General features: G+C 61.2%; 2 protein-coding genes across 3 annotated transcripts; both read left to right on the top strand.

The window, feature by feature from the left end:
- The first annotated feature begins 8497 nt into the window (after positions 1 to 8497).
- On the top strand, positions 8498 to 12160 carry ISOC2 (isochorismatase domain containing 2). 2 transcript variants are annotated; one of them, XM_049787091.1, is made up of 6 exons: positions 8498 to 8542; positions 10409 to 10546; positions 10689 to 10898; positions 10998 to 11068; positions 11153 to 11270; positions 11795 to 12160. In XM_049787091.1, the coding sequence occupies exons 2-6, from the start codon at positions 10412 to 10414 to the stop codon at positions 11873 to 11875; spliced, it is 615 nt and encodes a 204-aa protein (XP_049643048.1). In that variant the 5' UTR covers positions 8498 to 8542; positions 10409 to 10411; the 3' UTR covers positions 11876 to 12160. The 2 variants fall into 2 exon arrangements, with proteins under 2 accessions (XP_049643048.1, XP_049643047.1); XM_049787090.1 differs by having other exon boundaries at positions 10689 to 11068.
- Positions 12161 to 12931: 771 nt separating this feature from the next.
- SHISA7 (shisa family member 7) lies at positions 12932 to 25511 on the top strand. Its single transcript, XM_049787651.1, has 10 exons — positions 12932 to 13089; positions 13121 to 13334; positions 13748 to 13847; positions 14243 to 14293; positions 14390 to 14482; positions 14599 to 14725; positions 17485 to 18249; positions 20111 to 20265; positions 21280 to 21429; positions 24895 to 25511. The coding sequence occupies exons 1-10, from the start codon at positions 12932 to 12934 to the stop codon at positions 25509 to 25511; spliced, it is 2430 nt and encodes an 809-aa protein (XP_049643608.1).
- Positions 25512 to 27188: the final 1677 nt, after the last annotated feature.

The following is a 27188-nucleotide window of genomic DNA, read 5'->3' as shown; positions in this document are numbered from 1 at the left end:
TCAGATGTTCTTATACCATACATGTTACTAAGTGTCCGGCCAAATAATATGATTGTAAATTCTTCCAATCTTGAAAAAGGCAGCTTAGGAAATGGAAGGTGTGTTCCAGCAATTCTTATCTAAATGGAAGGGGCATAGACACACAGTTTTCATCTACTCTACTCAGCATTAAGTCTCATTAGGCTTTTTTTTTGGGGGGGGGTCACACCCAGTGGCACTCAGGGGTTCCTCCTATCTCCGCACTCAGAAATTTCTCTTGCAGGCTCAGGAGGACCATATGGGATGCTGGGGATCAAACCAGCCTGGATTGGCTGCTTGCAAGACAAACTCCTACTGCTGTGCTATCTCTCCGGCCCTCATTTGGCATTCATTTTATTCTTTTTTTTTTTAAGAGTTTTTTAATTATCTTTATTCAAACACCGTGATTACAAATATAATTGTAGTCGTATGATTACAGTCATGTAAAGAACACCCCACTTCACCAGTGCAGGATTCCCACCACCAATTTCCCAGATCTACCTACTCCCCACCCCACCCACACCTGTACTCAAGACAGGCTTTCTTTTTCCCTCATTCATTCACATTGTTATGATAGTTTTCAGTGTAGTTATTTCTCTAACTGCACTTATCACTCTATGTGGTGAGCTTCATGTCATTACCTGCACCTACATGGGAGGATGGGGGGAAGTAAGGGTTGGGACTGAGGCAGTAAAATATTAGAAATGAGCTTTGTAGGGCAGTATTAAGGTCCCAATACAAGATGGATATTATGGATATATAGAATATATGCACACAATAATATCAATATGAAAAAAAAAGAGAAAGAATTTTCACTGACTGTCCCAACATAAACCAGTGCTAGAACAGCCTGCCCTCCTCCCAGAGTGCATTCCCATTAGTGTAGGGAGAGATAGGGGGAAAGCCTGTTGACCCCTATAGAGTCCACCTAGATCGGTGCCCAGGGAAAGACTGAAGTCCAGGGGAGAAAAACCCTATACCTGGCAAGAGCTGGTCTCCAGAATCAAGGAGGAAACCGGAAGCCAAATGTCTTTTTTATTCTTAGTAAACTTATTGTTGCTATCCTCCCAAGCGGTAACCTCGGACACAACTGCCCTTTTCTCTGCAGTGTCTGCCAGGACTGTACCCCCTTTTTCAGGGGGGAGACTAGGCCTGCACCACAGCAGTCCTGCTGTTATTCAGCCATTATACTGCAGGAGGGGAGTGGGGCTGTGGCAAGGGGGCATGTCCAACAGGCGTGTCCAGGTGCAACAGTCATTCATGTGAGGATATGCAAGGGGCGTGTCCAAGTCCAACTGCCATATTCATGCATTTATGTACACACATATGCATAGACTTATGTACACATGTAATGCTCCTGTACATGTATACGCACATTCTTATACATATAACACGCACTGCAACACATATATGCACCTTTGTGTGTGCATACATACAATATGCTTCTATGTACATGTATATGCCTGCTTCGGGGGGCCACACACTCATGGGTTACTCCTGGCTATGAGCTCAGAAATTGTCCCCGGCTTGGGGGAGTATATGGGACACCAGGGATCGAACCGCAGTCTGTCCTGGGTCATCTACATGCAAGGCAAATGCCCTACCGTTGGGCTATCGCTCTGGCCCCTATTTTATTACATATAAAATATAAAGCATAAAGCCCACGTGTTGGTGAGATCTCCCCATGCACTGTGTTTCCTTGTGTTTTATTTTTCGGGCCACACCCGTTTGATGCTCAGGGGTTACTCCTGGCTAAGCGCTCAGAAATCGCCCCTGGCTTGGGGGAACCACATGGGATGCCAGGGGATCAAACTGCTTCCTTGGCTAGCGCTTGCAAGGCAGATGCCTTACCTCAAGCGCCACCTCGCCGCCCCCATGCACTATGTTTCTAATCCCTCAGGCAGACAGGTCTGATGAAGAAGGGTAGTAGTGGAGAAATAATTCACAAGCAGTCAGTTAAAGTTTCACCAGAGTCAGCTCACTTTTACTCCAAGGCCCTGTCCACCATATGCTTTTCCTCACATGGCTTTTCTTTTTTTTTGGGGGGGGGTCACACCCGGCGGCACTCAGGGGTTACTCCTGGCTCTAAGCTCAGAAATCGCTCCTAGGGGCCGGCGAGGTGGCGCTAGAGGTAAGGTGTCTGCCTTGCAAGCACTACCCAAGGAAGGACCGTGATTCGATCCCCCGGTGTCCCATATGGTTCCCCCAAGCAGGGGTGATTTCTGAGCGCTTAGCCAGGAGTAACCTCTGAGCATCAAACAGGTGTGGCACCCCCCCAAAGAAAAAGAAATCGCTCCTGGCAGGCTTGGGGGACCATATGGGATGCTGGGATTTGAACCTCCGTCCTTCTGCATGCAAGTCAAACGCCTTACCTCCATGCTACCTCATGGCTCCCTCACATGGCTTTTTGCTAAGCTTTCTGCTCCCTCTTGCTCTCTGCTCTCAGCTGCTTCCTTGCTGCTGCTTCTCACTTCCTCCCAGCCAGCACCTTTTATTCTTTATTCAAAATCCAACACTCATCCCAGGTGTGGGTGGGTCTGACCATCCGGGTGGGATTAACCTCTCCAAAGAAATCTTAGGGTGTTGGGGGAAGTGTTACCTTACACATATGCACATAAATGCAATATTGTGTGTTATTTGTCCACATGTGTATGCGTACATACGTGTCCACATGCACATGTTTATAATGTAATACATGCACACATGTTTGTGTATATGGGCATCGTGCACTTGCTTGTGTAGATGTGTGAGCACCCTTGTGTGCGCACACGCACATGTGTCTGCTCACATACTAACACTTGTGGATCATCATCCAAATGTGCTCATGCACCAACATGCCTGTGGCTGGGACAGAGACCCAAAGGGCTGTTGGGAGGACACGCACAGCTACCCTGCGACAGAGAAAGGCTGTGAACGCCCAACCTGACCATTGGCTCTGGAAAGAATCCTGGAACTTCAGCAAAACTGGGGGGCAGGGGAACCCTGAGGGGCTCTTGTCCATGCCCAGCAGCTGACAGGTGGCCTGGACATGGCTTTGCCCACCCACCACCTGCCCCATCCTCCTGCCTGCCTCCTTCACTCACACTGTATCTCCCTCACCTGTGCCACCCTAAACTCAGCTGTGCCTGTGGCCTTCCCTCGCAGTGCTCTGAGTCAAGAATGGGGAGAGGGGTCGGAGCAATGGCGGAAGTGGTAGGGCGTTTGCCTTGCACGTGCTGACCTAGGACAGACCATGGTTCAATTCCCCGGCGTCCCATATGGTCCCTCAAGCCAGGAGCTATTTCTGAGCACATAGCCAGAAGTAACCCCGGAGCGTCACCGGGTGTGCCCCCCAAAAGAATAGGCGGAGTGTTGGGCTGGAGCAATACTACAGCACAGAGGTCATTTGCCTTGCTTGCACATGGCCGACCCGGGTTTGATCCCCAGCATTCCATAGGATCCCTCAAGTCTGCCAGGAGTGATTTCTGAGTGCAGAGCCAGGAGTAACCCTGAGCACTGTTGGGTATACCTCCTCAAAAAAAAAATAAATAAAGGAGTGTGTTGGGGCCAGAGAGATAGCATGAAGGCAAGGTGTTTGCCTTGCATGCAGAAGGTTAGTGGTTTGAATCCCGGCATCCCATATGGTCCCCAGAGCCTGCCAGGAGCGATTTCTGAGCATAGAGCCAGGAGTAATCCCTAAGCGCTGCCGGTGTGACCCAAAAACCAAAAAAAAAAAAAAAGGGGGGGGGGCCGAAGATATAGCATGGAAGTAAGGTGTTTGCCTTTCATGCAGAAGGTCAGTGGTTCAAATCCCAGCGTCCCATATGGTCCCCTGAGCCTGCCAGGAGCAATTTCTGAGCGTAGAGCCAGGAGTAACCCCTGAGCACTGCTGGGTGTGACCCAAAAACCAAAAAAATAAATAAAAAAAAAAAAAAAAAAAGGAGTGGGGGGACACCTTGTAGGCAATCGCTCCAGGCCAAAGACCCTGAGGCTGGGCAATTGCCTCTCACAGCCTCAGTTTCCCCAAAATGCTGGGCAGAAAGCAGCACAGCCTGGTGTGCTTGGAGGCACGTTTATGCGCTTGCCTGTGGGGGAGCCTCTCAGCATCCTTCCCCTCCTGGGCCCAGCTGGGGGCCCCCTCCTGCCCCTCCAATTAACAGCCCTTCAGGCTAATCGCAGCGGTTGACTCCTGGCAGCCTCGCTCTGCTCACCACCGCCTCCCTAATTGGCCTTTGTGCCCCTAATTGCTATCTCCAGGGCTTCACTCACGCTGCACCCCAGCTCCAGCCTCTGCCCCATCTCTCAGACCCAACAATGTGCTAATTAGGCCTGTGGGGGGCAGAGGCAGCCCCTATATCAGGCTCCCCAGGGCTCCAGTGCTCAGTGGGGGGACACAGCTGGCCCAGTTCCGTGGGCTCTGCTTCGCCCTCCCATCCATCCCACTGTCCCCCGAAAGGTGGCCTCTGCACCCTTCTCTCTCCCCTGCCCAGAGCCCCCTGGGCCCAGCTGTCTCTCTGGGCTCCCAGAAGCACCTCAGAGGTTCCTGACTGTCATAGTCATGCACCCCGGGATCCCCGCAACCCCTGGCATCATAGAGCCGGGCCCCCACGAGCTATGTGCCTTCGTGAGTGGGGCGGCAGCCCGCGTGCTTCGAACCCTGCAGTCTCGGGGGATGCGCCCCCCGAAGAGGAGGCTGAACCACCGGCGCTTCCTACACAACCAGATCTGCAGGTGAGGGGCCCTGGCGCTCTGGGAGTGTCTGCCCTGGGGTGGGGTCCTGCTGCAGATGATCCAGCCCCCGGTTGGTTGGGGGTCCTGAATCCGCTAAGCAAGCAGAAGGGAGGGGTACACAGGTGCCAACAGCCGTGACTCACCCTCACAGGGGCACTGAACTGACACCCCTGTCCCAGGTATCAATCAGATTGTGGCTTGGCTTTGTGCTCCTCACAGGGATTTCCATGTTGGGGTGCCCTTAGGTTCTGGGGGTCCTCCCTGAGAAAGGAGGTTCAAGCAGAGTCTGGAGAGGGAAGGGGCCAGTATCATAGGAGGGACCAGAGGAAAGAAGAAGTTAAGGCCCTTCTTGTCCCCTGCAAGGCTTCAGCTCCACACCCCAGGTGTGGACCCCCCAATAACAAGGGGCCTCTGGAAGAACATAGGCTTGGACTAGAGGTAGGGAGGGACCTGCGAGAGGCCTGAGTAGAATGTGCTGTGTGGGGTGACAGTTAGCATTGGGGTTGTGTTAGGGTTAAGGTTAGGGTTGGGATGTTGGGTTGAAGTTAGACTGGATTAGGGTTAGGGTTAGGGTTTGGGTTTAGGTTAGGGTTTGGGTTAGGGTTGGATTGGAGTTAGGGTTGAGGTTGGGTTGGAATTGGGTTTAGGGTTGGGATGTTGGGTTGAGTGTTAGGACTGGAGTTAAGGTTGGTTTTATTTGTTTGGGATTAGCCTGAGTGGTGAGTTCAGCATCCTGCAAGGAGGCAGCCTCTCGTCCTCATTCCCCCAACATCTCCCCACAGTGGCCCGGGGACCACCATGACCTTAGGCCTCCTCCTGGCCTCAGGCCCATTGTGTTCTCTTTCTCCCCTCCTCCTGCCAGACCACCTCATCAAGCAATTTGGTTTGGTTTGCACCCCCTTGAAAATCCCACACAGCCCACAACGGTGACTCCTGCCCCTGGCTGCCCCTCCTGTAGCCTGTTCCCTGCAGCCACCACAGACCATGTGGGACTAGAAGGTTCCCAGAGCTGCCTGGAGTCTGTCCCGCCAGCAGGACACATATTTAGCCACTGTAAATTGTATGATTCAGGGTCCAGAGCAATAGCACTGCAGGGAGGACGTTTGCCTGGCACGCAACTGACCTGGTTTTGATCCCCAGCATCTCATAGGGTTTCCCCAGCACCTCCAGGAGTGATTCCTGAGTGTAGAGGCAGGAGTAACCCCTTAGCAGCAGAAGGTGTGCCCCCTCCCACCAAAAAGAGTATTGTATGATTTACTAGCTGGAGAGTCAGTTTCAGAATTATGGCATTTGCTTTACAATGGTCATCACCCAGGTTTCGACCCAAGCACTGCATGGCCTCTAGAACACAGGCTCAGGTGCACCTTTGAGCACTGAGTGAGGAATTGGCCCATGCACAGTGGAGTATGGCCTATATAAACAAAAATGAAAACTAGAGGACTGGAGTGATAGCACAGTGAATAGGCCATTTGCTTTGCATGCAGCCGACCCAGGTTCTTTGTTTTGTTTTGTTTTTTTGTGGTTTTTGGGTCACACCCGGCAGTGCTCAGGGGTTATTCCTGGCTCCAGGCTCAGAAATTGCTCCTGGCAGGCACGGGGGACCATATGGGACTCCGGGATTCGAACCGATGACCTCCTGCATGAAAGGCAAACGCCTTACCTCCATGCTATCTCTCCGGCCCCCCGACCCAGGTTCTAAACCTGGCATATCATAGGGTCCCCTGAGGTTGCCAGGAGTAATTTCTAAGCACAGAGCCAGGAATGATCCCTGAGTACTGCCGGATGTGTGTGTGTGTGTGTGTGTGTGTGTGTGTGTGTGTGTGTGTGTGTGTGTGAGAGAGAGAGAGAGAGACAGACAGACAGACAGACAGAGACAGAGAGAGAGAGAGAGACAGAGAGAGCCTTCCCAGCCCCAGCTAATGTCAGTCTTTTCACAGGCAGTATGCCAGGATTGAGGCTGCCACCCAGGGCCTGGCCAGGTCCATCCTGTCCCAGGAGGCCCTGCCAAGCAGGCCTCCCCCACCACCTCCATCCCCCTTCTTGGGGGTCGCCCAGGCCGTGGCCCCCCATCAGCAGACCCAGGTGGGCCCCAGCCTGAGCCTCGCCGCCCTGAACGCCGCCAAAGTGGACCTGTTCGAAGACATCACCGTGGCCCCTCTGAGCCCTTGGGTGCCCCCTGACCCGCCGCACCCTGCACTGGCCCAGCCAGGCTCGAGGCTGGACCCAGGAGCCGAAGCCTCAGAGCCACTGCACGGAGGCGTTGGGGTTTTATCACCCTGCTGTGCTGCGGTGGGACGGTGGGGTGAGCCCTGCCCCTGGGGTTCGCAGGGGCTCCCCGATGTTGGCTGGGAGTCTTGAACCCCATGAAGCAGCGGGCCCAGCCCCACGCCTGGTCAAAGCAGAGACAACCCAAAGATCTTCCCATGACTTATTTCCAGCCCTCCCCAGGAGCAGACCCTCCGCACCCCGAAGCTCTCCGGGCAGCCTCTGGAAAAATCAACCGAGCCCGATTGCTCCCAGCCCGGGGCCAGCGGCCTCCTCCCCTCCCTCCCCACACACCTCCAGCCTCAGGCCGGATTCCAGGTCCCCGCGGGGACCCTTCTGGGGGGGGCCCAGGTGCGCCCTCGGAGAATAAGGTCAGCGGTAAATAAAGCAGAGTTTGCGGCGCATAAATCGAGGATTCGCGGTGCATAAATCCGGGGTTCGCAGTGCATAAATCGGAGGGTTGGAGTGCATAAAGCAGTGTTGTGGGGTGCACAACTCGGAGGGTTCAGGGGTATATAAATAGTAGGGTTCTGGGGTGCATAACTCGGAATGTTCTTGGGTGCATAAACTCGAAGGGTTCGGGGATGCATAAAGCAGAGTTGTGGGGTGCGTAACTCAGTGGGTTAAGGGCTGCATAAATGGGAGGATTCAGAGATGCATAAATCAGTGGGTTCTGGGGTGCATAAATCAGAGGACTCCTGGAGCATAACTGGGAGAATATGGGGGTGCATAAATATCTGGGCTCCAGGGTGCATAACTCGGAGGGTCCCGGAGCATAACTTGGAGGGTTCAGGGGTGCATAAATCGGTGGGCTCCAGGGTGCATAACTCAGAAGGTTCCGGGGTGCATAGAACTCGGAGAGATCCGGAGCATACTTCGGTGGATTCAGGAGGTGCATCCATCGGAGGGTTGCGGGGTGCATAACTCGGAGAATTTAGGGGTGCATAAACCGGGGGCTCAGGGGTGCATAACTCGGAGGGTTCCCGGGTGCATCAAGAAGATGGTTCGCGGCGTAGGAAAGACCAGAGCTCGGCCCACCCGCGCTCACTTTAGCGCAGGGGTGCACGGGCCCGGCTCCAGGCGCGTTTTGCAAGGTTTGGAGGACGGGCCAGGGCGGCCAGGGCGACGGAGCCCGGAGAGCGCGTGCGGGGCCAGAAGCCGGCGGGTGCTATCTCGGGCGCGTCCTCCCAAAGGGCCTCACTCGCCGGGCCTCGGCCTCCGGGCCCGCCCCAGGCCCCGAGCCACCACCCGCCGCTCTCTCCACAGACTCCCGCGCCCGCCCCCGCTCCTGCCACGCCCGCCGGTCCCGGCTCCCTATTGGCCAGCGCGCCTGCCACTCAAGCCCGCTTCCGCCTCTCTATTGGTCTTCCGCGCAGCCCGTCTCGGGGTCGCAGAGATCACGCTCGCGGATTCGTCGGGCCGGGGGCGTGGCCGAGGATTCTGAGCGCTGATTGGCCGGCGCTGCCTGCGGGAGGCGGGCCTACCTGCTGCGCTCTGGGCGAACGGGATCGCCGCCGAGAAGGAGTGGCGGAGGTGCCGGCGGCGGGAGGTGAGTGTCCCGCGTCCGCCCTGGGCTGCGGCTCCAGCCCGGCACCTCCCGGGCGAGGCCAACGGCGCCGAGGTGGCCCCGGGGGGCTGGGCTGGCCCGCCTGGCAGCTGGATCGCGGAGCTCGGGCCGCCCGACTGTGTCCCGGGCCCGGGGAGGTCGTGCACGCCGCAGCCCTGGTTCTGGGCCCCGATTAGGGTCCAGGCCGGGTCCCTGCTGCGGATGGGCCGAACCCCCATTTCCAGGAGAACCCCGGAGGCCATGCACACGCCCAGGCGCAAGTTTTTCTTTTTTTGGGGGGACCACACCCAGCAGTGCTCAGGGGTTACTCCTGGCTCTGTGCTCAGGAATCGCCCCTGGCTGTGCTCGGGGGACCCTATGGGATGCCGGGATTCGAACCCAGGTCGGCGCGTGCAAGGCAAACGCCCTCCTTCTGCGCTGTGGCTCGGGCCCCTCGTGTGCTTTATTCGTGTCTCCTTGAGTTCCTGGGGCCCCACCCCTCCCCACCGCCTGCCCTGTCTGCCTCCCTCATCGGTTTCATCACACCTACAACTGAAAAAAAATGACCTCCTCAAATCTGCCGTGACCCCCAAGGACCAGCTAGGCCTCACCCCTTTATTCTTTTTTAATTTATTTATTTTGGTTTGGGGGGACACACCTAGCGCTGCTCAGGGCTTCACTCCTGGCTCTGTGCTCAGGAATCACTCTTGGCAGGCTGGGGGGGACCATATGCGATGCCAGGGATCGAACCCCAGTCAGTCACATGCAAGGTCAACAAACGCCCTCCCCACTCCAGCCCCTCACCCCTTTTATTCCATATCCTGGGAGAATCACCTGTAGGGGGAGAGTGCAGGGTGGGAGGGAAGAAATCCTGGAAGGGCCCAAATGAGACAACCCGAAGTCCACACTACGGTGTCAGGATCCCCGTATCCTGTGTCCCCTGGCCCCGCTTACTGAGTGCTCCGTTCGTTCAGCCTGCCCGCTCACCTACCCCAAAGCTATTGCAGTGTGGGAGCGAGTGGCCCAGTGGCCTTTGTCCCTCGCTGTCGGGGACCAGCTTCTCACCCTGCAGGACTGGTTCCTTCTGATGCCCAGAGCCAGAGTGGGGATATACCCTTTGTCCCCCTTGGCACAGAGCTGCGCTCCCTCATTTCCAACTCCCAGGAATTTCTGGGAGCAAGGCCAGAGCTGGAGAAATGTGACCGGCCTTCCTGGGGTGTCACTCTCTGTTCCCTTTCTTCGAGAACAGCGAGCCCTGGATGGACCAGCAAGAACTGTGGCTATTCCCACCCCGTCCCCACCGCCACTCACTGCCTGACTCGGTGGACAGGGCTGCTGGGTCTTCATGCTGGGGTGGTGGCTGAGAACAGAACTGGTGTCAACTCTGAGTTTCACCTGCCCCATCCTACAGCCCTGGAGGGACCTGGGGACCCGGGACACCGGTGGCTGTGCGGAGATCAGGAGCCCCAGTATAGAGACAGGGATTTTCGGGGGGGGGGAGAGATTCCACCTTACCCATCACTAGTGGGCACTTCCTAGGACCTCAACTCCATCTCCAGACCTGCCCCCAGCGCCCACCCTGGCCACAGGTAGGAAGAAGCCCAGGTGACTTTTCACTCATAGCTGGATGGATGGGACACCAGGGACAAACACCGGAGCCTTCCTTGGACCCTGTTGCTCCAGAGCCCTCTAGGCCCAGGAGGGGCAGGGCTGGCTTCTTCCCATGGACATCAGAGCCTCGGAGACGCAGGATGGAGCTAGAAAGGGGCACAGAGACAGCCGCACCCCCAGGGCTGTATGGGAGGGGGGGTGGACAGGGTCCTGGGGCTGGGCCCTGCCCAACTGCGCTTCACTCCTCCCTCCTGCCAGGACATGGCAGCTGTGACACCCAGCCTGGGCCGCATCCACCCGGCATCCACCATCCTCTTCCTATGCGACATGCAGGAGAAGTTCCGCCAAGTCGCCTACTTCCCCCAGATCGTCTCTGTGGCCGCCCGCATGCTCAAGGTCCAGCCTCCTCCCTCAGACTTTGTCAAAGCCCCAGCCTCTTCCCTCAGATTGGCCCACCTCCCAGCCTCTTCCCTCAGACTGGCCCAGCTTCAAGCCTCTGCCCTCAGACAAGGTCCAGGCCTGTCTCTCCACCCCGCAGGTGGCTCGTCTGCTCGAGGTGCCGACAGTGCTGACCGAGCAGTACCCACAGGGCCTGGGCCCCACGGTGCCTGAGCTGGGGGCCGAGGACCTGCAGGCCATCCCCAAGACCTGCTTCAGCATGGTCCCCGCCGTGCGGCAGGAGCTGGACTCCCGGCCCCAGCTGCGCTCAGTGCTCCTCTGCGGCATCGAGGCTCAGGCCTGCATCCTGGTGAGGCGCCCGGGGACCCCAGAGACACGGGCTCCAGCGCAGGTGCCCAGGGAGCCGTGCCCTTCTCACGTGCCCCTACCCCGTCTTCTCTGCCCCCAGAACACCACCCTGGACCTCCTGGATCGGGGCCTGCAAGTGCACGTGGTGGTGGACGCTTGCTCCTCTCGAAGGTGAGAGTCAGAGTTGGGGCACACCCTCCCCAGGGTGGGGCTACCCACTGCCCCCCTTGCTGACCACCTTGCCCTGCCCCGCAGCCAAGTGGACCGACTAGTGTCCATGGCCCGGATGCGCCAGAGCGGGGCCTTCCTGTCCACCAGTGAGGGGCTCATCCTGCAGCTGGTGGGTGATGCCTCCCACCCCCAGTTCAAAGAGGTACCGGTCACCTCCCACCTCTAGGGCTCCCGAAAGGTTTGAGGGGGGGAGAGGCTTGGCGCAGGGATTGCTAATGTGTTTTTATTTTGTTGACTCGTTTATTTGTGGGGTCACACCCAGCGGTGCACAGGGCTCACCCCTGGCTCTGTGTTCGGATTACCCCTGGCTCTGCACTCTGGGCTCACTTCTGGCTCTGTGCTCAGGAATCAGTCCTCTCTTTACCTGGGTCACACTTGGCTCTACACTCAGGGCTCACTCCTGGAGGTGCTCTGGGAGGGGGGACTATATGGGATGCCAGGGATAGAAGCAGGGTGGGCTGCTTGCGAGGCAAGAGCGCTCCCCAAGACTGCCTCTGGTCCCCAAAGGGAACGTTTAGAGCAGAGGGACCGTCCGGCCCGGCCGATTGGGCCAGTGGCTGCAACGAGGGCCTGGCAGAGGGAAGAGGGAAATGGAGCCGCGTCCTTTTTCCCATCACCCCCATTTTTCCTCTTCCTGACTCCCCCCATCCTCGTCTTCCTCTCCAGATCCAGAAGTTGATCAAGGAGCCCAGCCCGGACAGCGGGCTGCTGGGCCTCTTCCAAAGCCAGAACCCCCTCTTCGGCTGAGATGCCAGGAGCCGGCCCGCCCTGGACCCCCACCCCACCCCCTGGACCCCCCATCCCGGGCGCTCCCCCCATTCCTGCATCCCAGGAGTGGTGCAGTCCGCCGGGAGCACCGCCCCTCGGGGCGGGGGCGGAGCGCCGCCCGCCCATTGGGCCGCGCCTCCCGGAAATGCAAATGTGGGCGGGGGAGGCGGGCGGCGATTGGCTGCGCGGCGCGGGGGCGTGTCAAGGGGGCGGGGCCGTCCCCACCGGCGGGTCCCGCACTCGCAGAATAAACATTGATGCCGCCGCGGGCTCGACCATTGTGGGGACCGGCGGGGGGACCCCGGGGGCGAGCGGGCGGGAGGAGGGTCCCGGGTGGGGAGGGGGAGCTGCGGCTTCCGGGCGCCCCGCGGCAGCCGGGCGGGCAGAGGCGGCGACATCTGCACGGAGGGAAGGGAAGGGAAGGGAAGCGCAGGGACGGGGCGGGAGGGAAGGCAGGCGCCGCCTGGCTCGCGGGCCGGGACCCCAAGCCCGCACCTGCACCCGCGCCCGCGCGCCGGCCGCCCCCCAGCCCCGCAGCGCGCGCGCGCACTCACGCCCCGCCGCCGCTCCGCTGGGCTAGACACGCGCCTCGGCTGCCTCCCGCCCGGCGCCCGCAGCCCCGGGGTCCCGCATCCGGAGAGTGAGGTGAGCGCCGGGGAAACTGAGGCACGGGCGCGGGGGACGGACGGGTGCGTGGACGCATGGGCGGGGAAGGGCGCAGGCGGGTCCCACCCGGCCCCCAGAGATGCTCCGGCGTCCCGGGAGGTCTGGGGCTGCGGCCCCTTCCGAGACGGGCTGGGGGGGTCGGGGCCCCCCAGTCGGGCCCTGCGACGCCCGGGGTTCGCCCCCGAGTCTCCCCCGAGCCCAGGGGTCCCGGCCGGCCCCGCCTCCCGCCTCCCCTGCCCCGGGCGAGCGGGGCGCCCCGCACCCCGGGCCCCCGCCTTCCGGATCCAGGTGTCCCCCGCCCCGCGCCGCTCACCCCCAGCCTGCCTGCCTGCCTGGCGCGGGGCGTCTCGGGGCCGCGCGCGCGTCGCCATGGCAACGAGTCTATTTTGCGCCGGAACACGCCGCTCCCTCCCGCCGCAGCCCCCCGCCCGGCCCGCACCCCAGTCCGCAGCCCCCGGCCCGGCCGAGGAGGGTGGGGGTCCCGGGGGTCGTGGGGGGCCGGAGGCGCGACGGAGGGCCGCGGCCAGGTAGCGAGGTGGGCCCTCCCCCCTGCCGCAGCACCCCATCAGCGGAGCCTTCTGTGTCCCCCATGTCTTCTGGGGGTCCCTCCTACCCCCGACTCTTCCCCATGGCCCGGGACCCCGCGCGCACAGGCGCGGACCCTCCGGCCTGGCCTGCGGACCGGCATGGGCGGGGCGTGGTGCTGGCGGGTCCCCGCTTTGGCTGCACCCTCACCCCCTTTCCCGGGGCCCTGCCTGCTTGTCCCCCCTCGGTGGGGTCCCCGACCCTCCCTTTGGGGGTCCCTGTTCCCCCATCTCTGTATCCTGTCGGGATCTGTCTCGCTCCTTCTGGGTTCCCTTACGTCTCTATTTTCCCTCCGTCCCTGTCCCCCTCTCGACCTCTATCTCAGCAGTCCGGAGCACCCCAATCCCCCTGCGCTTCACCCACCCTAGCCGGGTCTGGAGAGGGCTGAGGGGAGCAGGCGGAGAGTGGGTGCTCCTCCTGCGGCTGCACCCATCTGGCTCCTTTGCCACTTCGTGTCCTTCCACGGGTGGGGAGATCTTTTGGGGGGCAGAGCGCTGACCCCGAGTGGCTGCGCATACGTGGAAGGTCAGGGAGCTGGGGCCGCTCCCCACTATGCGTGGGTGGGATGGGGGTGTGGGGGTGTCGTACGTCACCTGTCAGGCCGCTCAGACACGCCGCCGACGGGTGACGGGGTGTGCCAGGCAGGTACGTCCCAGGCGTGAGAGCTGCGAGCTGCGGCGAGAGGGCCCCGGAGACAAAGGTGACACTGGGGCCTGCAGGACCCCAGCTCAGCTCTGTGCCTAGAGTGGGTGAGGGAGAACAGCACAGACAGGCCCCGTCTGGTCCCGGGGTGCACAGCACAGTCTGGGGGAGAGAGCGTGTGTCGGGACCAGACAAGACCAGGAAAGGGTCCCCATGGAATCCTTGGGACGGCATGAGGGCGTTTGCCTTGCACATGGCCAACCTGGGTTCGATCCCCGGCGTCCCGTAGGGTCTCTGATTCCTGAGTGCAGAACCTGGAGTAACCCCTGAGTGCTGCCAGGTGTGGCCTCCCCCGAATAAAGGGGCCCGATTCCCACGCCCAGAGCAGCCACATCAGCAATTACATATCAGGGAGGGGAGCCCTTCGGGCTGCACCCCTGTTCCCTTGCTCAGCCTCAGCCCTCCTGACAGCAGCATCCCAGCTCACAGGCAGGTACCCGCTGGGTGGGTGTGGCGGGGCCTGTCCTGCATGGCACAGGGGTGCCCAGGGCATAAGGTTCGTGTGAGCATTCGGGAATGAGCACCCCGCTCTCTCCGCAGCCTCCCTGCCCACCTACAGGCCAAACTCTCACACATGCGTGCATGGGGGCCCCTGCCAGACACCCCACATGCCCCGGGGCTCTCAGGGCAGCAGTAATGCGACAGGGGAAAGATGGAGTCAGGTGGGGCACAGGGCAGGGCCGGACGAGGGTATAGGCTATGCCAGCGTGTGCCCCACACTGGCCCCCTCTCAGTGCTGTTGTGAACAGGTGTGGGACAACGAGGCCTCAAAGGGCAGCATGAGGGGATCCTGCAGAGCAGGAGGAGGTTCGGGCAAAGACAAGAGCAGGTGATGGGGGCAGCCCGAGCCAAGCCCAAGACCCCCACATTCCCGGGGTCTGGGTCCTTTCCTTTGTGGTCAAATACACGTTGCCTGGAAAAATTGGCCTTTCTGCTTGTTCTGTTCTGTTTGGGGGCCACACACCCCTCGGCAGGGTTCAGGAACCAGACTGGGGTGTCTGCGGGCCAAGCACGGACTCCCATCCCTTGAGTCCCCAGGTGGATCGTTTGAATGAGCTGTGTGTACCTGTGTGTGACTAGTGAGTCCATGTCTGTAAGCGTGTGTGTGTGTGTGTGTGTGTTATGTCTGAGTGTGGGGGAGTGCAATTTGTATCTGAGTGCAAGGAGGTGTGCATGTGTGTATAAGTGTGTGGGTGTGAAAGTGAGTAAGGATGTGTGTGAAAGTATGTGTGCTAGTGTGTAAGTACATTTGCAGATGTGTCCATGAATGTTGACATGTGTGTGAGCATGCATGTACATGAGGCAGCGGCCCTGGTGGGTACTCCTGGGAAGGGGATGCCACAGTGCTCTTTCTTCACAGCTGCACTTCCTGCCCGGTGCCCCCCCATTCTTCCCCACCTCGGTGTTTGTGGCAGGTGCACCCCTTTCCCGGTGCTCACACTCACTAGCGTGACTCGCAGCCCAGCACATGCAGGGTCCCAGGGGCCTGCACCCACACCACATGCAGTGAGGCAGGCTCCTCCGCCTGTGGTTCCCTCTGTGAACATGCAGCCCTCGGGCAGATGCCCAAGGTGGGGATGTTGGGGTGTCTAGAGAGATGAAGACGGCCGGACGCCCAGGGGGGACCCGACTCTTCTCTGACCCTCACTGAGGATCCAGAGCTCAGAGTTGGGCCCAGCTGGAGGGAAGGAAATGAGGTCAGGGAGGGGCGAAAGCAGATGGTCTCGAGACTTGGGGGGCCTCGACACCCCCTCCCAGCCCACCCCTAGCTGCGTCTCTGGTTGCTGTGGTGCCCACACGCAGGAAGGAGCAGGCAGCAGAAGCCACAGCTCTGTAGGGCCAGAGCTAGAGCACAGCAGGGAGGCGTTTGTCTTGCTGGCGGCTGACCTGGGTTTGATCCTCGGCACTGCTAGGAGTGATTCCTGAGCATAGTGCCAGGAGTAACCCTTGAGCACTGCCTTGTGCGGCCCCAAAACCAAAAATCAATCAACAAATAAAAATATTCAAGATGAATCAGCTCACGAATCCAGGATCAGCATATGCCCCCTGTACCCCCGAGCTGTCCCACTGCCCCGTGCCTCCATTTGGGGATTGGGAGACCCGTCTGTGCTGCAACCCCTGTTCCCCAAACCATCCTGCGTGTGTCCTCGTGTCTGTGCTTGTGGACTGGGAGTCGTAAACCCCACAAAGAGACCAGAGCAGGCTTTGGGGGCCACTTATTAGCCAGATAACAGGCCTCCGGGGACATCCGGGGTGCCAGTCACGCCTGGGGAGTGGTGGGCAAGGACAGTCCCACCTGGGTGCTTGACTTCCAGTGGTGACAGATCTGAAGTACCCGGCAGTGCTCGGCCCGGCCTGCCCGCACCCTGCACTCATATCCGTCTTGCAGAGGAGCTAACTGGGCCTCCGGGGACAAGTCCCCCTCCCTGAGTCTGAACAGGGCTGAATGCTGTGGGGAGAGGCAGCTGGGCCCCCCCCCCCACAGCTCCAGCAAACACTTCCTGGCAGGCCCTCACGCAGCTGTGCGCTCTCAGCTCTTTGCACACAGCAGCCCCGCATCCTCGCCTCCCCTCCGCCCAGGAGCTCCGGAACCCCAGTTCCAGAGATGGGGAAACTGAGGGACTAGGGGCTGGGGCTTGGGCAGGAGGCTCTCCAGCGTCAGAGGGTGGCATGTGGAGGATGGGTGGGGGGACACAGAGACTCGGAGTGGGGTGTGCTGTGCGTGTGAGAGACCGGACGGACGGAACAGGGGGTGGGCCCCCGAGGAGGCCTCCCCCCTGCACGCTATGGCGAAGCCTTCCCTCCCCAGCCCTGTTGGCAAGCTCTGATTCAGAATCAGTCTGGCTTTGCGAGTGACTGACTCGGCTTCCATCCTCCCAAGCACCGCCAAGGGCACCTCCTGAGCACAGACAGAGCCAGGAGAGGCCCCTGAGCGGCCCTGGGTGTGGCCGCTATGAGCATCTCCCAAGACAGCACAGCGCTGGCACGCGGCTGACCCGGGTTCAATCCATCTCCCCCGTACCCCCACATTATTCCTGAGCACTGAGGCGGGCGCAGCCCTGAGCAGGGCCGGGAGAGCCCCAAATCAAAAACTAGAATCTGGGGCCGGAGAGCTATCATGGAGTACGGCGTTTGCCTTTTGCCTCGCATGCAGAAGGACAGTGGCTCGATTCCCATGTGGCATCCCATAGGGTCCCCCGAGCGAGTGAGCGAGCCTGCCAGGGGCGATTTCTGCTTGGAGAGCCCGGAGGGACCCCTGAGCGCTGCCGGGTGGGAGCCCAGAGCTCGAGAAAGTGGAATCACGGGCCAGAGAGATAACACTGCGGCGGCGTTTGCCTTGCAAGCAGCCGATCCAGGACCAGAGGTGGTTGGTTCGAATCCCGGTGTCCCATAGGGTCCCCCGTGCCTGCCAGGAGCGATTTCTGAGCAGACAGCCAGGAGGAACCCCTGAGCACCGCCGGGTGTGGCCCAAAAACCAAAACAAAAACAAGAAAGTGGAATCAGAAAGAACTCATCTCCGACTTCTCTCTCTGTCTCTTTCTCTGTCTGTCTCTGTCTCTCCTTCCCTCCCCGCCCGGCCGTCGGCCCGCGCCATCGTCCATCCATCCATCCGTCGTGTCCGTCCGGCCCCGCAGCCTCGGCTCGCCCGCGCCCGGCGGCCCTGGCCGGCCCCCCGCGCGCCCGATGCCGATGCCGGCCCTCCCGCTGCTCGCGGCGCTGCTGCTCCTGGCCTCGGCGGCCGGCGGGGCCGGGGCGCGCCCGGCCAACGCGTCGAGCGCCGCCTTGGAGGCCCCGGTCCCGGCCGCGGCCCAGGCCCCGGCCCCGGCTCCGGCCCCGGCCGCGGGCCCGCTGCCCGCGCTGCTGGCGCACCTGCGGCGGCTGACGGGCGCGCTGTCTGGGGGCGGCGGCGCGGGGCCGGGCAACGGGTCCAAGGCGGGCGCGGCGGCGCGCGCCCCGCCGCCGGCCGAGCTGTGCCACGGCTACTACGACGTGATGGGCCAGTACGACGCCACGTTCAACTGCAGCACGGGCTCCTACCGCTTCTGCTGCGGCACGTGCCACTACCGCTTCTGCTGCGAGCACCGCCACATGCGGCTGGCGCAGGCGTCGTGCTCCAACTACGACACGCCGCGCTGGGCCACCACGCCGCCGCCGCCGGCCGGGGGCGCGGGCGGCGCGGGCGGCGCGGGCGGCGGGCCGGGCCCGGGCCAGGCGGGCTGGCTGGAGGGCGGGCGCGCGGGCGGCGCGGGCGCGCGGGGCGGCGAGGGCCCGGGCGGCAGCACGGCCTACGTGGTGTGCGGCGTCATCAGCTTCGCGCTGGCCGTGGGCGTGGGCGCCAAGGTGGCCTTCAGCAAGGCGTCGCGCGCGCCCCGCGCGCCCCGCGACCTCAACGTGCCCAGGTGTGTGAGCGCGAGCGAGGGCGCGGCCGAGCCAGGGTAGGGAGCCGGGCCGCGGGCCGCGTGGGCGGGGCGTGCGGAGGAGGGCGGAGGGCGGGGCCTGCAGGTGCTGGTGGGCGGGGCCTGGGTTGGGGCGGGGCCCGGTGCGTGGCGCTGACTGGGCGGGGCCGGCGCATGCAGATGAGGGCGGTGGGCGTGGCCTGGCTTGGTAGCGGGGCGGGGCAGCGCATGCAGATGGCGGTGGTGGTCGTGGCCTGGGTGGGGTTACTGGACGTGGTCTCATTTGGGGGGCCCTGCTGCATGGTGGTTTCTGGTGTGGTCGCGGCCTAGATGGGCAGGGCCAGCTCGTGAGGCTGATGCATGCAGAGAGTCGGCGTGGACGTGGCCTGGATTGTGGGCGGGGTCCGTTGCATGGCAGAGTCTGGAGTGGCCGTGGCCCAGGTTGACCACGTGTGGCCCTGGTTGGGCGTGGTCCGAATGGGCGTGGCCTGGTGCTTGGGGATGTCTTAGTGGGCGGGGCCTGTTGCTTGTCCGTGGCTGGAGTGGGCGTGCCCCGGGTTGGGGCGTGGTCTACATGGACTTGGCCTGGTGCATGACCTTGTCTGAGTGAGCATGGCCTGGCTGCGGGCAGGTGCTGTCTGGCTGGGGCTTTGGCTGTGAGCGGGGTTTCGTCTGGGCAGGACCTGAATCTGGGCCCGGGATGGGGTCTCGGGCTAGGATGTAGCCTGAATTCAGGGTACTGGGTTCTAGGTGCTAGAAGGGGTTTGGGGAGGGTATGAGGCCTAGGCCTAGGAGGGGACCTGGGAAGATACCTTCAGGGCAGGGAGCAGAGAAACGTGGAGGCGGGCTGCAGCGATGTCCCTCTAGAAAGGACAGAGGAAAGCCCCCTCCCCAGCTGTCTGGTCCACTGTCCAGCTCAGGCCCTCCCTCATTCAGTGGACCCTGGGCAACTGAAGTGGTCTGCCTAGCCTGTCTGGGACTTCTGGCCCCACGCCTGAGCGAGACCACCCTTTATTCAGGCAGAGATGCATGCTGTGGTCAGCCCTCGCTCCTGCCGGCCCCCATCATTGCTAATCCAACACCCCGGTTCCCCACCCAGCCTGTGCAAGCCTCCGGATTTGGATAATTAATGATCAGGCCAGGAAGGGAAGCGACTCGGCAGGCAGTCAGGAAAGGCAGCTCTGATCCCAGCCTCTGAGAAGGGAGAGGGAGGAGCGGCTGAGGGGGCGGGAGGGAGGAACAGGTGAAGGAAAGCTTCAGGGAAGCTTGGGGGAGCGACAGGCAGAGGCCACTTAGAACGTGTCTGTCATGGTCCAGAGAGGGCGAGACCGGCAGCCCCTGTGACGTGTGTGGCAATGTGGAGAAGTTGGGGAGGTCGAACCTCACGTTGCAGGGAGTGGACCAGAGAGAACGGAAGGGGCCAATGAAAGCTTCACATCCAGAAGGCCCTGTTTCGGTCCTCAGCACCAAGTGTCCCTAAGTACTTCCAGCACTGACCTTGAGCATCACGGGGTGTATACCCCACAATGCACCAGAAGGACATGGAGAGAAACTGAGTTAGGGGCAGAGGGGATTCTGAAGTTTGGGGTCAAGACCCTCGGGCACAGGGGATACATCTGGAGTCAGAGGAGTGAGACCTCAGGTTTAGGGGAAATATGCCAGAGGGACACGGAGCGGAGGGCTCACAGGAACCCAGAAAGTGTGGGTCCAGGCCTGGGGAAGGGCCAGAAGGATAGTAGCAGGGGGGAGGGGAGCGTCCAAAGGTTAGGGATAGCGGGAAGCTGACTGACGCCTTAAAGATGAGAGCAGGAGGGACAGGCCGGCTCTCCATTCCCATCCCCCACTGACCACCCTGTACCCCTAGGGCGCTGGTGGACATTCTGAGGCATCAAGCGGGACCCGGGAGCCGCCCAGACCGCACGCGAAGCAGCTCCTTAACCCCGGGGATGGGGGGCCCCGACAGTATGCCCCCCCGGACGCCCAAGAACCTCTACAACACCGTGAAGCCTGCCAACCTGGGTGAGGCCACCCCTGACCACGCCCCTCCTGCTGGGCCACCCCTGGCCTCCTCGGAGGGACCCGCTGGAGGGCCCTTTTCTGCCCTTTGGGGTTCTTTGTTTTTGCACCACACCCTGAGCCACTAGGATTACTCCTGGCTCCGTTCTCAGAAATCGCTGCTGGTGGGTTCAGGAGACCTTATGAGATAACCAGGATCAAACCCTGGTCAGACATGTGCAAGGCAAACGCCCTCCCCACTGTGTCATCGCTCAGGCCCCTCTGACTTTTGTTGACCCCAACGCCCACCCCGATGTCCACTGACACACTCTCAGCCCCTGCCCATGACAAATTGCATGTGGGACACCTTCCCAGAACACACCCCGGAACACAATTGTGGGTGTGTTCATCTGTTAAACTGTGGGTGCTTTGATGGGGTGCGGGGCATACTGCCTGGTGGGTGAAGCATGAAAGGACAAGATGGGTTTAGAAGGCAGAGCCACATGGAGTGGGTGCTGAGGGGTGTCTAGGAGTTCCTCGGGAGCCAGGGGAGCGAGGCTGGGCAGAGAGCACAGACCTGAGTGTTCCCCTCAGAGTGCTGAGGGGAGGGCAGCAATGGCTTGGGGGATCCAAGGAGGAGCAGGGTTGGGGGCAGAATCCTGCCCTAGCACCCCTGAAGCAAGGCCCTAATCCCAGCCCTCTTCTCCGTCCCCCCACAGATAACCTGCACCACAATTACCTGCACCTCAATGTCAACAGCCCCAAGCACCATGCTGCCACTCTGGGTAAGAGCCCCGGGCAGAGCACCCCTCATCCCAGGAGTCTGCAACCGAAATCATTCCGTGCAGAAGTGGTGATGTCTGTGCCACCCAAGGGGCTGGGAAAGGCGCCCCTGGGGGGAGAGAGGCTGAAGGCTGAACCTCAGAACTGAGAGCACAGGGTTGGGGGGTTGGATCATGGACCTGAGAGAGACGGGACTGGCTCTGGGGCCCCCAACCTGAGGGAGAAGGCTGCACTGACCACCCTGTGCCCCCGCAGACTGGCGGGCCGCCCCTCCGCCCAGCCCGTCCCTGCACTACTCCACCTTGTCCTGCTCGCGGTCCTTCCACAACCTCTCCCACCTGCCCCCGTCCTACGAGGCGGCGATGAAGTCGGAGCTCAACCGCTACTCGTCGCTCAAGAGGCTGGGTGAGTGAGTGCGGGGAGCCGGGCCGGGGCAGCGGCCAGCGGCCAGCGGGCGGGCGGCGGGCTCCGGCCAGGCGGGTTCAGCACCACGGACAGTGGCCCAGTGACCGGCCCTGCCTCCTCCGGTTTTCCGCCTAGTAGTCCGCGAAGGGCTCTGGGGGAAGTTTGCTCTTGGCTTTTCCAGTCCTGCTGAGTGGGACTTGGGGTTGTCCTGGCTTGGGGACCAGGTGGTGCCCGGGTGGAAGCAGGGCTCCCCTAAGACAAGCTTGTGGGTTCCCACCTATCGCTGGTCATTTTCTAGCAGAATTCTGGGGCCACTTTTTTTTTTTAATTTCACACCTGGCGAGGCTCAGGTTTTACTCCTGGCTCTGCACCAGGATCCCTCCTGCTGGGCTCAGGCGGCCACAGGGAATGCCAGAGATCCAGCAGGGCCAGCACCCAGACCAATGTCCTATCTCTCCGACCCCATGTATTTATATCTATGACTCAGGGGACTCACAGATCCATATAGAGGGTTTTTGTTTGCCCCGTGGAAGGGAGAGAGTTTTAGGGACCAGCTAGCTATAGTGTCAGGATTCAAAGCCGGGTCCACTGTGCTGTCTCCAGATGCCATGGATTTTTTTTTCAATCCTCTGATTTTTAATGACAAAAAGTGCTGAAATTTGTTGCTCAGGAAGTTTTTTCTTTTTTCTTTTTTTCTTTTTCTTTTTGCGGGTCAGACCTAGTGGTCAGGAGTTACTCCTGGCTCTGTGCTCAGGAGTCATTCCTGGAGGACTCCGGGGACCTTATGGGATGCCGAGGATTAAACCCGAGCCAGCTGTGTGCAATGCAAACATCTTCCCCGCTGTGCTATCACTCAGCCCCTACAGTCAGCTTCTAACATATGCAAGAGTAGGCCAAGCTGTGGGTGACCCACTCTCTCCACCCAGCTTCATGTACACATATTTTATCACTCATTCTTCCACCACCTCATCCTCAGAAGATCATTTTCTCTTTTGATTATTTTGGTTTGGGGGCCACTCTCAGCTGTGCTCAGGACTTATTCCTGGCAGCACCCAGAGGACCATATTAGGGTGCCAGAAATTAAACCCATGTGAGGGGGATGCCTGCTCACGGTACTCCCCTTCCAGCCCCTTTGTTTTAAATCTATACTTACTTTTGGTTTGGGGACCACACTTGGTCAGGGGCTATTCGTGGATCTGTGCTCTGGAGTGACTTTACTTCTAGTCGTGTTGGGGACCCCATGTTGGGCCAGGGATTGGATTCAGGACCACTGTGTGCAACATGAGCACTGTAACCACTGAGCTAGCTCTCTGGTCCCTAGGTGGATTACTTGAATACTAACCACAGGTTGGGGCCAGAGCAATAGCACAGTGGTAGGGTGTTTGCCTTGTACATGGCTGATCCAGGATGGACCAGGATTTGATTCCCGGCATCCCATATGGTTCCCTGAGCCTGCCAGGAGCAATTTCTTTTTTTTTTTTTTTTTTTTGTGGTTTTTGGGTCACACCCGGCAGTGCTCAGAGATTATTCCTGGCTCCAGGCTCAGAAATTGTTCCTGGCAGGCACGGGGGACCATATGGGACACCGGGATTCGAACCGATGACCTCCTGCATGAAAGGCAAACGCCTTACCTCCATGCTATCTCTCCGGCCCCAAAAGTACCTTCTTGTTTGTTTCTTTTTTGGGGGGCCACACCCATTTGACGCTCAGGGGTTACTCCTGGTTATGTGCTCAGAAATCGCCCCTGGCTTGGGGGCACCATATGGGACACCGGGGGATCGAACCGCAGTCCGTCCCTACGCTAGCGCTTGCAAGGCAGCGCTAACCTTACCTCTAGCGCCACCTTCCCCGCCCCCAGGAGCAATTTCTAAGCACAGAGCCAGGAGTAACCTCTGATCACGCCAGGTGAGGCCCCGAAACAAACAAAAAAAAGGCAAAAAGAAAATAATAATAATAATAATAATAATAATAATAATAATAATAATAATAATAATAATAATAAAGCTAACTACAGGCAGAAGCCAGAGAGGTAGTAAAGCAGGGAGGGCACTTGCCTTGCGCAGCTTGATCCCCAACATCCCATATTGTCCCCCAGGAGTGGTCCCTGAGCTCAGAGGCAGCAATAAGACCAGAGCACTGCCAGGGGTGGGTGGCAAAATTGAAAAATGAAAAGAGAGAAACAAAGCAAAAAACAAGCACCAATCTCGAGCCGTTGCTCCCACGAATGCTTCAACAGCAAGCATAAAAATGAAGCAAGATTCTTGAGGCTGGTATTCATCCCATGTGTTTATGATGGGGGTAGCTGCTGATCATTCTTTGTCAACGGCCTTGTTTTCAAATGCTGGTCGCTTCTCATGAAATTGCTTCTCCCACCCACCCACCCCCACTCAGCCATGTGGTGCAGCTGCGAGCTCGAGAAAGCCAGAGAAAGGGACCCCGCATTCAGGAGCTGGCTCGGCTCCGCCCGAGCCATCAGGCAGGAATCAGGCACTTGATCCATCTCCTGCGCTGCCTAAGAGTCTCCAGGCGCCGCCAGGAGTGGCCCAACATCCCCCTAAAAAAAGAAAAGATGCTAAAAATCAAGTGTTCCGCACGGGACACGGGAGCAAGTTCCCCTTCCTCCCTTCCTTGCCTGCGCCCCTGGCCTGCCGGGTCACCCTGCCTGCTGGGGTCCCTGGGATGCAGAAGGAATGAAGGGGTGTCAGGAAGAGGAGGGGCCGATGGGCGCAGCCCTGGATGGGCGGACATCACAGTGGGCGGGCACCTGATGAGTGATGTCCGTGGGCGGGGCCTCCTTGGCATGACCTCCTGATGGGCGAGGCCCCTGACAGGTGAACTCCAGCGAGCAGTGCCTCTGGTGGGCGTGGTCTCGTGGTGGGCGGGGCATCTGACGGGCGAGCTTCGATGGGTGGAGTCTGTGGTGGGCGGGGCCTCTAAGTGGTGAGTCACGTGGGCAGTTTCCTGATGGGCGGGTGAGCCTTCAAGGGCAGAGCCTCGCGGTGGGCGTGGTCCCGCGGTGGGCGTGGTCCCCGGTGGGTTTTCGTGGGCGGAGTCTCCTGGTGGGCGGGGCCTCTGACCGGTGAGACTCAATGGGTAGAGCCTCACGGTGGGCCTGCCTCCGACGGTGAGTTTCAGTGGGTGGAGCCTTGGTGGGCGGAGCCTCTGATTGGCGAGTTTCCGTGGGCGGGGCCTTGGCAGGTGCGCTCCAATGGGGAGAGCTTCATGGTGGGCCTGGCCTCCGACGGTGAGTTCCGGTGGGTGGAGCCTTGGTGGGCGGGGCCTCTGATTGGCGAGTTTCCGTGGGCGTGATCTGATGGGCGGGGCCTTGGCAGGCGCGCTTCAATGGGCAGAGCCTCGAGGTGGGCGTGGCCTCCGGCGGGCGGGGCCGTCGTGGCGGGGCGCCCACTCGGCACTCTCCCTCCCTCCCTCCCTCCCTGTCCTCGTGTGTCTTCCGTCCGCCCGCAGCCGAGAAGGACCTGGACGAGGCGTACCTGAAGCGGCGGCCGCTGGAGGTGGCGCGCGGGACGCTGCCCCTGCACGCGCTGCGGCGGCCCGGCACGGGCGGCGGCTACCGGCCGGACGGCTGGGGCGGGCCGGAGGAGCTGGGCCTGGCGCCCGCGCCGCACCCGCGCCGCGTCATGTCGCAGGAGCACCTGCTGGGCGACGCGGCCCGGGCGCGCTGCGAGTTCACGCTGCCGCGCGCGCGCCTCGTGTCGCAGGAGCACCTGCTGCTCGCCTCGCCCGACGCGCTGCGCCGCAGCCGCGAGCACCTGCTGTCGCCGCCGCGCAGCCCCGCGCTGCCGCCCGAGCCCGCGGCCCGCGCCGGCCTGGCCGCCTCGCACTCCACGCTGCTGCTCGGGCCCGGCGCGCCGCCCACGCCGCTGCACGCGCTGCACGCGCACCACCACCACGCGCTGCACGGCGCCCCGCAGCCCGCCTGGGCCGCCGACGCCGCCGGGGGCACGCTGGCGCGCCGGCCGCCCTGCCAGCGCCAGGGCACGCTCGAGCAGCTGCAGTTCATCCCCGGCCACCACCTGCCGCAGCACCTGCGCACCGCCAGCAAGAACGAGGTCACCGTCTGAGCCGGCCGGTCGGCCGGCCGCGGGCCCCGCGGCGTGCCCACACCCCGCCCGAGAGGCCTTCCTCCGCCGCGTGCTTGCTCCGTCGACACCGCCGTCGGCTCCCGCGGAACGAACGCGGAGGGCGGCACCGGCCCGCCCCTCCCTCCCTCCCTCTTTCCCTCGCTCCGCCATCAGAGGGACACCCCAGAAGCCGGGGACGCCCCGCCCGTGCCACGATGTCACCCCTCACTTCAGCGCCGGTGAGGTCCCAGGGTGACTGAGCGGCCGCGCCGGACCTTCGCTTCGAGGGGCAGCTGAGCACGAGGGCCCTCCCCGTGGGACGCCCCAAGGACAACAGGCCTGCTGGTTTCGCCCCAAGGTCCCCACATGCCGCGCACTCCTGGGGCTCTGGCCGTCCCGCTTCTCCCTGCCACAGCCGGAGGCCCGGGCACCTCTGACACAGAGCCTGGGCCCTGCTGGGGAGGACACCTTGCTGGGGGGGGGATGCTGATGACGCCATCCACACCTGGAGACTGCCACCACCCATGACGGCACGGTGTCGGGTGAGCGCCATGCCTGATGATGGGACCGCCCAGGTTTCTGCCCAACCGTGGTCTCCTTCCACACCACGGCACCATCTCACTGGGGCCTCAGAGCCAAGGGGTGACACTGTTTTTCACCTCCATCCCCGGTATCCTCCACCCGAGGATGCACCGCGGTGGCTGGGCCCCCCCACACACACACACCAGATTGCTCCAGGCTGAGTCCCCACTGCTGGCGCATCATCACGTCACTTATGCTGTCCACCCTTTCCTAGATGGCTCACCACAACGCCATCACCTCCCAGGAAGCACCTCCACCATGGTGCCGTCTAGCTGTCCTGGTTCCCTGGGAACCCGGGTGCCTCACCCACCTCCCAGGGTGCCGTACCCACCACGTCATCACTTCCCAGGGTGCACTTAGCCCACAGTGTCATCGCCTCGGCTGCCATTTGATCACTGTGTCATCACCTCCCAGAACACACCTCAGCAACCACGATGCCATCACCTCCCTTCAACCGTGATGTCACTTCCTCTCAGGATTCAGGTCCACAACCTCCCTTCACTCGAGTGTCACTTGCTCCCAGGACGCACATCAGCAACCATGTCGTCATCACCTTCCCTTCCACCACACATCACCTTCCCCAGGATACGCCTCAATAACCACCATGCCATCACCTCCTTCCACCACCGTCACTTCCTGCAGGACACACCTCCACCACGGAGTCATGAGAGGCAGGGAGCGCCATCAGCCCACTCCAGCTGCGCCTGGCCTCACACCATCCCAAGCACACATGGCTGGCATCCTGAAGAAGCCCTGACAGAGCGGCCCCTCCTCTGGGAGGCCGGGACCCCGCGATCATAGCTGACCAACCCCTGCAGCCCATGGCAGACCGTGCCCGCAGGACTCACCCTCATGCCAACCCCTTCCAGGACTCCAGCCCTGGGAGATGCCTGTCCAGTGTGACCCACAGCAGTGCCAACTGGGCAGCCAGCAGGAGACTCCATATTCCTGGGCCTCAAAAGCGGACTCGGTGGGCCCCCTGAGGACATCGTCCTGCTCCGGCCCTGGGTGTCACTGCCCCGTCCTGCCTCATGCGGACACAGTAGCCCAGCCAGACGCTCCCACAGACGACTCACTGCCCTCCCGCCTCGGATT

The sequence above is a fragment of the Suncus etruscus genome, chromosome 14 (genome assembly GCF_024139225.1).
Source record: "Suncus etruscus isolate mSunEtr1 chromosome 14, mSunEtr1.pri.cur, whole genome shotgun sequence".
NCBI classification, from domain to species: domain Eukaryota; kingdom Metazoa; phylum Chordata; class Mammalia; order Eulipotyphla; family Soricidae; genus Suncus; species Suncus etruscus.
The sequence above is the reverse complement of the archived record's forward strand: the minus strand, read 5'-3'. Positions and strand labels throughout refer to the sequence as shown.